This window comes from Takifugu rubripes, unplaced genomic scaffold (genome assembly GCF_901000725.2).
Source record: "Takifugu rubripes unplaced genomic scaffold, fTakRub1.2, whole genome shotgun sequence".
Taxonomy (NCBI): domain Eukaryota; kingdom Metazoa; phylum Chordata; class Actinopteri; order Tetraodontiformes; family Tetraodontidae; genus Takifugu; species Takifugu rubripes.
In genome coordinates this window covers 700,101-709,685 of record NW_021821634.1, presented here as the reverse complement: position 1 = coordinate 709,685, position 9,585 = coordinate 700,101, and the positions used below count along the sequence as shown (strand labels likewise).

At 53.7% G+C, this 9,585-nt stretch overlaps 1 protein-coding gene across 1 annotated transcript; it reads left to right on the top strand.

Moving 5' to 3' along the window:
- Positions 1 to 258: 258 nt before the first annotated feature.
- Positions 259 to 1,761, top strand: sf3b3 (splicing factor 3b, subunit 3; the record flags this gene model as incomplete). The annotated part of the gene is made up of 4 exons (XM_029832110.1): positions 259 to 394; positions 882 to 1,025; positions 1,097 to 1,201; positions 1,272 to 1,761. Coding segments are annotated over 4 exons (526 nt in total), but the record flags the coding sequence as incomplete, so codon positions are not given.
- Positions 1,762 to 9,585: the final 7,824 nt, after the last annotated feature.

Here is a 9,585-nt window from a genome sequence, read left to right as displayed (position 1 = left end):
TCCTCCTCCCCCCCCCCCCACTCCCTCCCCCTCCTCTCTCTCCTCCTCTCACCCCTCTCCCCCCCCCCCCCCCACTCCTCCTCCCCACTCCTCCCCCTCCCTCTCCTCTCCCCCCCCACTCCTCACTCCTCCTCCTCTCTCCTCTTCCTCTCTCTCCCCCCCACTCCTCACTCCTCCTCACCCCCTCCCCCCGCCCTCTCCTCTCCCCCCCCCCACTCCTCTCTCCCTCCCCCCCCCTCCCTCTCCTCTCCCCCCCACTCCTCACTCCTCCTCACCCCTCTCCTCCTCTCCTCAGGTGCGTCTCCCTCCCAACACCAGTGATGATGTGGATGAGGACCCGACGGGCAACAAGGCCTTGTGGGACAGGGGTCTGCTGAACGGAGCCTCCCAGAAGGTAAGGCCCCCCCCCCCCCCACCTGAGCCCAGGTGGAGGTGTTGCTGCTTTACTCCAGCGTGACCCAACGTGACCTCTGACCCCCTGGTCACCGTGGCGCCGCCCCGCCCCATCATGCTGGGGGGGAATTGAGTCATGTGCAGAAGCTTAAGTGAAAGCTGCATTAGATCCATTTATGTGCATTCCACCCAGATCTGATTAGGTCTCCTGGGAGATAAAGGTCGGGCTGTTGCCCCCCCCCCTCCCTAAAGCCTTCCTCCCCTTTGGGCTCATCCAAACCGCCCCCCCCCCCCCTCTGCACCACCTTGTGGGGGCCCAGGTTCTTCAGAAAGGTCAGACGACCTCAGTTCAGGAGGTCTGAGCAGACCCTCTAACCCCAGCAGATATGGGGGGGGGCAGGGGACAGGGTTCTGGTTTTGGCTTTAGTGAGGGTGGATGTGGGTCGTGAGGTGCCCCCCCTCCTGAGAGTCTCCTGGGGTGTCTGCAGGCGGAGGTGGCCATGAACTACCACGTGGGGGAGACGGTGTTGTCCCTGCAGAAGACCACGCTGATCCCGGGGGGCTCCGAGTCCCTGGTCTACACCACCCTGTCCGGAGGCATCGGGATCCTGGTCCCGTTCACGTCCCACGAGGTAGGACCCGGGACCCGGGACCCTGCAGACACAGGTGCCTCCCACCCACTCACGTCTCTGTTCTGCTGCAGGACCACGACTTCTTCCAGCACCTGGAGATGCACATGCGCGCCGAGTTCCCCCCCCTGTGTGGCAGAGACCACCTCAGCTTCCGCTCCTACTACTTCCCGGTCAAGGTTGGTACCCGGGGGTGTGGCCCACCTGCGTCCTCACCTGGAAACACACCTGAGTCCTGTTCTTGTGCAGAACGTGATCGACGGAGATCTGTGCGAGCAGTTCAACAGCATGGACCCCCACAGGCAGAAGAGCTTGGCCGAGGAGCTGGACCGGACCCCCCCCGAGGTCTCCAAGAAGCTGGAGGACATCCGCACCCGCTACGCCTTCTAAGGGGGGGCCCTCAGAGACGCTTGGTCCCACCAGGTGGTCCTGGTTTTTAGCCTAGGCGGTCTTTTCTATTTAAGGTGTGAACTGTAGGGGGGGGTCGGTGGACCCCCCCCCCTCCTGGGGGGGCGGTGGACCCCTCCCTCCTGGGGGGCCGGTGGACCCCTCCCTCCTGGAGGAAAACTGTCTTTTTCTACCTGATTTTGTCCATTTTTGTCTGCGTGTTGATTATTAAGGTGTCTGAGGTTCTGGACCTCAGACTAAACTCTGGGGGCGGTGGGAAAATCCCCGACCTCAGCGCCGGCCCAGAGCATTCCTGGGGGGGGTGTAAATAAAGCTGTTATTTTCATTTTAAGGCTCAGGTGTTTGTGCATCATTTCATGCCTGGTGGCTCCGCAGGTGTGTCACATGCTCCGCAGGTGTATCACAGCTCCGCAGGTGTGTCACATGTTCCGCAGGTGTGTCACATGCTCCGCAGGTGTATCACAGCTCCGCAGGTGTGTCACATGTTCCGCAGGTGTGTCACATGTTCCGCAGGTGTGTCACATGCTCCGCCTCTTCTGAGTGATGCGACTGGTCCCTGGAGGCGTGCCGGCTCTCCCAGAGACCAGAGTCCAACTGGTCTTTCCCACTGGCTCGGCTCCACGTGCTGGGAAAGTACCAGTGACCTTTAAACACGCCGTAGTTACACCATAAACCCACTTTAGATGGTGGCCCTGGCGGTCCTGGAGAAGGTCTCAGCCCCTGTTGGTCCTGCTGGACCTGCCTGACGGGGGGGAGCTTCAGACCGTCCCCTCAGATCCAGAACTGGGTGCAGGGTTGTCCTGCCGTCCTGAAGCTGGAGGGGCTGGTGGTTCCCTGGAGACCAGGCCGGGGACGTCCAGTCCCTGGTCCTTGGCTCCAGTTACTCAACGTTCCTTCATGGTTTCTCCTGGATCCTGGATCAGCTGCCCCTGATGGAGCCGATCACCTGACCTCTGGGCCTGCTACCAGCTACTGTGGAGCCCGACCCAACAGAGTAGCTTCTCCAGGCCGGAGCAGCTCAGGGAGCCGGAGCCACATCTGGTTGGGATTTTCCCACCTGTTTCCTGAGGATTTTCCCACAACTGAAGTTCAGCTCGATGACATCACGCTAACTTAATCACACGGGAAGCGCCGACGTCCCGGGATGGTGAAAGGGAGCCGGCGTTCCGCCTTTCCAGGTGCTCTGCTGTCAGAGGGCTCACAGACAGAACACAGACCATCAGACGGAACACAGACCACCACAGACAGAACACAGACCAGACAGAACACAGACCAGACAGAACACAGATGATCACAGACAGAACACAGACCATCACAGACAGAACACAGACAGAACACAGACCATCAGACAGAACACAGACCATCACAGACAGAACACAGACCACCACAGACAGAACACAGACCATCAGACAGAACACAGACCACCACAGACAGAACACAGACCAGACAGAACACAGATGATCACAGACAGAACACAGACCATCAGACAGAACACAGACCATCAGACGGAACACAGACCATCACAGACAGAACACAGACCACCACAGACAGAACACAGACAGAACACAGACCATCAGACCGAACACAGATGATCACAGACAGAACACAGGCGAACACAGACAGAACACAAACCATCACAGACAGAACACAGACCACCACAGGCGAACACAGACAGAACACACCACCAGACAGAACACTGACGATCACAGACAGAACACACCACCAGACAGAACACTGACGATCACAGACAGAACAGACCATCACAGATAGAACACAGACCATCAGACAGAACACAGGCGAACAGACAGATCACAGCTTCCGTCAGCATCCACAGACGTCTCTCAGCCTCTGCTGACGGAACCGTGGGAGGTTTTGTGGATCCGTCCTGACCGAAGCTGCTCGGGTTCTTGCAGTTTGATGTTTGCAGCCATAAATCAGAGCGGAGCCTGAGAAGATCCTGGAGCTCCAGCACGGCTGTGGTCAAAGTTCACGTTACTCCATCACAGCCACAGACGGTAGAACCAGAACAACTGCACCAAGCGGGTTGTGGACCAGGTTCTGAGCACGCTGGCCTCCTCTCACGAACAGCTGATTCTTCTGAGGCTCCAGAAACATTTCAGAGGTTCTGTTGCCTCAGAGGCTGAAATTGAAGTCAGATGAATCAGAGCTTCTCACAGTGGGAGTCTGGTGTCTGCACGAGAGCCCAGTAGAACCAGTCCATCTCCCCTCTGGCCCAGTAGAACCAGTCCATCTCCCCTCTGGCCCAGTAGAACCAGTCCATCTCCCCTCTGGCCCAGTAGAACCAGTCCATCTCCCCTCTGGCCCAGTAGAACCAGTCCCTCTCCCCTCTGGCCCAGTAGAACCAGTCCATCTCCTCTCTGGCCCAGTAGAACCAGTCCATCTCCCCTCTGGCCCAGTAGAACCAGTCCATCTCCCCTCTGGCCCAGTAGAACCAGTCCATCTCCTCTCTGGCCCAGTAGAACCAGTCCATCGTGGCTGCTTCTCCCCTCCTGGTCAGGCAGGCTTGACTCCGCCACGCTGGTCCAGGTGGGACGATACAATCGTGTCATCTAGAGTGTCAAGAGGAACCATGCTAGCAGCTCACGCCGCTACCATGCTAGCAGCTCTCACCGCTACCATGCTAGCTATGGAGTCCTGCCATGTTTTACATTAGTGCAAAACATCTGGAAGGTGTTATCAACACAAGTACTTTATAATATAGCTCTCTCTGTGTGTGTGTGTGTGTGTGTGTGTGTGTGTTACAGCCAGATTGCATGAAAGCCCCAGCAGCTGTCATCACATAATTTTAGCATCACAGCAGGATTAAATTAGCATCCTGTCAGATTAGCATGCTTTTGCCGTTGTGCGTGTGTAGCATCATGCTGACGGTATTATGAGTTCACTCTTTCCTGCATAACTGTTCATCTCAACTATATTCTAAAAATACATTTTTATGAACGTTCCTTCCTTTTTGTCTTGATCCGGTCCAAAGTTTGCAGACGCTCATGAACGCAGCACGAATCTCGTTCAGTCAGGCGCTGCTGATTTAAAGAAAGCCACATCAGCAAAGCATGCTAACTGTGCTAGCATTAACATGGGAACGCCTCTCCTGTCGTGAACATTCACACTTTGCTGCCTGCCCCCCCCCCCCTGCTGGGCCCGGTGGAGGTTTGGGACTGTTGGAAGAGTCGAGCGACTCGTTTGTTTGACTCTTGGTGGTTTTGATGAGAGTAAAAGGAGGAAAACAGTTGTGATTCACGTCCTCATCATGAACAGCTGCACGTTTCTGTGGGTTTGGCCACAAAAACAAAACTCTTTTTTACATCCAAACAATGTTGTGGTGAAATTTTTATTAGATTCAGAAATTTATGAAATATGGAGAAAGAAAAAGCATCAAATTGATCCAGTAAAGAAGGTGGAAGATGGAAGAAAACCTCCATAATTCCTCCGGAGAAAAGATCAAAGACGGAATTATTACAACTTAGAGTAGAATTAAAGAAAGAGAAGAGTTAGCCACAAAGCTAGCCTTAGCTTAAGCTAATGCTTTGATAAGATCTGCATGATAGGAGGATTCTGGGGTCCAGGCAGGAAGATGTGTCCAAGGACAGGGACATGACCTGACAGGACCAGCATCTGGACAGACCCAGATCCAGTGGTTGAGAAGGGTTCTTGGTTTGGAAGGTGTTCTGGTAGTAGGGGAAGGTACTTGAGCACCTTCAGAGCACTGCCGACGTACCCTCGAGCAAGGTAGCGAACTCACAAATACCTCCTATAGGGCCCTGCAGTACACTGGGGACACATCCGGGGGGGGTGACCCAACCTGGGCCCGTCGTAGACCCCCCCCGTGACCCCAAAGGAATAAAGAGAAGACGAGGTGAGATCCCAGCGTGACGGCAGTAGAGAGGGAGAAGATGGAATCATACCCTCAATTGCACGATGGAGCCGCTACACTGGGGGTCAACCCAACCTGCTTTTGATGGTGGGGGATCTGGGATCTGGAGCCCTGGAGCAAGAGACTAATGCAACACAGAAGGGGCCCTCTTAGCTGGGAGGCTGGGCCCGTTCCTCACTGGGAGAAAGATGGTAAGATGAGGAGCAGATCTGACCAGGAGAACAGAAGAGGGGGGACTTGTTGGACGTGTTCCAGAGACTGGAGGAAGGTGCAGATGTTCCTGATGTTTCCAGGACCTGTGGCGATCCAGAAGACCCCCTCAGAGGGTTCTGATGTCCCTGAATGGACGTCATCATCAATGCCACTGAAACACGTGTGACCCACCTCATCAGCCTGCCATCGTTGAGGCTTTGATGCTTTCTTGTCCTCCTTATTAAGATTTTAGCTGCTGTGATCGGACGGTTGATGGGTCACAGGGTCTGGATCCAGACCTCCGGCATGCGGCTGCTTCCACAGGCTCCTCCCCGAGTGACAGTGACCACTTACGTAGCCCAAATAAGATCGTATGTAGCCGTTTAACTTCCACGTTCACTAACTAACTATGGATAAACTGTTAGATCTGGAAGATGCTCGGTTCTTCATGTGGGGCCACTCACACATTTAAAAGGCCGTCCTGGAAGGTGAGCCGCAGGAGGTGGCTCAGTGGTTCTTTCAGTGGGTCTACCCCCCCTAGACAGAGGAGCAGCTACAGCCTGGTAGGGTTGGGGGTTGGGGTTGGGGTTGGGGTTGGGTTGGGGGTTGGGTGTAGAGGCAGAGAACAGGGATGTCTTGATACATCCAGTCACCATCCGCCAGGTCTCATTGAGGATGGGATCAGGTTTCTGTGCGTGGGCAGGATGCGGCTCTGTAGCAGCCCTTTGGGCTGACGGAACATCTAGCTCTCCTGTTGTCATTTGTGGTCTAGAAGATCCTGTTGATCAGGCCTCTAATGGTTTCGCATCTGCTGTGTGGTCACAGAGGTTTTGGTCAGCAGCTGTTGGACAAACTGCTGACGAATGGATGAAGACAACATCTGTTATCAGCTCCTTCTCATGCCTGTCTCGGATGTTCTGGAAGTCCAGCGGCTGACCCGTGACCTGAGGGCTGCTCCTGTGGGAAAACCATGAATGTGAAGATGCTTCCTGTGTGGCTGGTGCTGATTCAGTGTGTTTGTGGAGGGCTGTCGTTCCCTTGGTATTCCCAGTCGGATGTTTCTGTTTGCTTGGTATGAATTCGACCACGTTACCCGACTGTTGACGGCGGCGCCCTGTTTGGGCTCAGCGTGTCGGTCTACCAGACTGATATCGGTTTCCATAGCAACAGTCTATCCCGCCAGTGATCCGAGGTCAGGAGCAGCAGAATAATCTGGAGCCCAAATTCAATTTTCTAAGCTTGTCTGACTCTTCTGGTACCTCCTATCAAACATCTCTGCTACATTCTCCAGACTCATCTGGAACATTCCAGAACATTCCCTTGGGGAGTGGAGCCACAGTCATGTGCCAACGTGGCTGTTTCCAGGTCGGCGGTGGCGTTCTGCTCACTCACACTGTGGCCGACGTGGTGCTGTAATCAGGCTCTAAAACAGCTACAAACCACAGGTGGAACAGTTGAGCAAGACCACAAAGAGCCGCAGTAAAAACCCTCTGAAAGTCCCACAGTGGTCTACGTCACAAGTTCTGCTCCTCAGATGGATGGATGATGGAGGGATGGTGAGGGAGGGATGGGTCGTTGGGTGACAGATGGACGGACAGCCTGTAGCTCTCTCTAGACCAGGGGTGGGCAAATCCAGTCCTTGAGGACCAGATCCAAGCCAGACCTCCTTCTACCTTTCACCTGGGGTTCCGCCTCACTTGGTGAAAAGAGTTCCTGCCTGGTAGGATGCAAATCCTGGCTAGAATCCGACCCTCAAGGAATGGATTTGAGCTCTTCTGATGGGCAAGTCCATCTGGAATCCAGCCAGGTTTTGCACCCTACCAGGCAGAAACCCCAGGCGGAACCCCAGGTAAAAGTGTTTACCTATAGGACAGAAAGTCTGGCTTGGATCTGGCCCTCGAGGACTGGATTTGCCCACCCCTGCTCTAGAGTGAATAGTTTAAATCTGCTCATCTCGTACAACCACCCTGTTGCTGACTGACGTCCTCCTGGGACATAATTGGACACAGAGACGGGAGCTTCTGCCTCGCTTCCTCTCAGATCTCAGAAGAGGAGATTAGATTTGGTGCTTTTGACCTCCAGGAATCCTCAAATTATGGTCCAGACAAAACAGCTCAGGCTACCCTTTGTCCTGAAGCCTCAAAGCCCTGAGAATAGCAGCTGGTGGGCCAGGGCCAACCCTCAGGAGCCTGTGGTGGAGGAGCTGGTGTGGAGCTCCAACCGGAGGGCCGAGGGGTTTGTTTTGGTCCTGAGACCCTCATTAATGCAGAGCCAAATAAAACTCTGTCACTTAAGATGTTGATGAGAACATTTTAAACTGAAGAGGCTCATTTGGAAAAGACAGGTGGATCCAGATCACTGTAATCAGTTAATCTGCATCAATGATGTCATCAGCTTCAGTCTTTACAAATCTTTGAACATCAGGGAGAAGATCTACCAGGATCTCTCGACCTCCGTCGGCTGTAATCCCAAATTTACGGTAGATAGTTTCTGAAGATGCTCTCGTCTGTAGACTCAGATATAATGAAACCTGACGATTGCCTGGGCAGTGTTACTCCGACCAGCCTCGGGGAACTCTCCTCACCAGGGTCTTTATCCAAAGCAACAACCTGTCTCCTAGACCCCAACCACGCTGCTGAGGGACACCTTGCCAACTATTAGCACATCTCTGGTAGACGGAATCGATCCCTGGAGTCGGCTTATGTTCCGAAGCTTGTTGTCATGAAAACCCTCTGGCTGCTTTGTTGATGAGGATTCCACCATAATTATCTTCAGAACATCTTCACTGTGGGCAGCAGATACTCGTACCAGCTGGAGAGTGTTTTTCACAGATCTCTCTGAGGTTCCAGAGGAGCATCACGATGTGTTGGTCCTGCCTCCTCACCACCATTGACCTGCTCCAGGTTCTCCACCGCCGTCCAGCCACCTGCTCCTCCTCTCTTGTATGGAAGAGGAACCCATGGAGAAATACTTCGGCGAATATCTGGCATCCGAGTTATTTTGCCCTTGGGTCCCTCCTTGTACAGAAGAAGCCCTTAACGACAGCAGGGGGGGTGGGGGGGCAGTGTTTGTGATTCTGAACTCTAAATAACTGTAATGTGATTTGATTTGCAGTTTAATTGAAAAAAGCAGAAACAGAAGTGAACCCTTGTGCTTGGGGCTCCGTTGGTCCTCGTTGGTCTGAGGAAGCAGCAGGAGCAAAGAGGAGAGGAGTTCCTCGGGGGAGCGGAGGAGAAACTTCTGATTTCAACACATTTAACCATCAAACCTTTATCACACGTGTTGTATTTCTTCTGATAACTGCTTGATGCAGGAACGTCCGCAGTTAATCAGAGCTTCTAATCAGATTGAGAAAACGTGGCTACAGTCTGGTGAGTCTGAGGACCTCAGAGTTCCTCCTGAGCAGAAGTATCCACGGGTCCAGAGGTGTTGGTGTCAGACCTCTGTGGTGGTTTCAGGTCTCTGTGGGGGCCTGAGGCCTCTCTGCAGTTGCTTTGCTCTCTACTCACCCCTAATCAGATCAGGCTGTTTCACGTGTCTGATCAGATTTCCCTCTTCACTGTCTGCCTGAGCATATTGAAGAGTTTTAGAGTGGACCTCCACGACCTCCTGCTGCAGCTGAACCTCATAACGCCGTCTCAGGAACCCTCACGTCAGCCTGGTCTTGATGCTGCTCTACAACAACCCATGGTTATTAAAACAGTTTGGTGGTGGTGATGATGGTGATGATGGTGATGGTGATGATGATGGTGGTGATGGTGACGATGGTGGTGGTGGTGATGGTGGTGATGGTGATGATGGTGAAGATGAAGGTGGTGATGATGGTGGTGGTGATGATGATGGTGATGGTGGTGGTGATGATGATGGTGATGGTGGTGGTGATGATGATGGTGATGATGAAGGTGGTGGTGATGATGATGGTGGTGATGATGATGGTGATGATGATGGTCGTGATGATGATGGTGGTGGTGATGGTGATGATGAAGGTGGTGGTGATGATGATGGTGGTGATGATGATGGTGATGATGAAGGTGGTGATGATGGTGAAGGTGATGGCAGAGCTCAGATCAA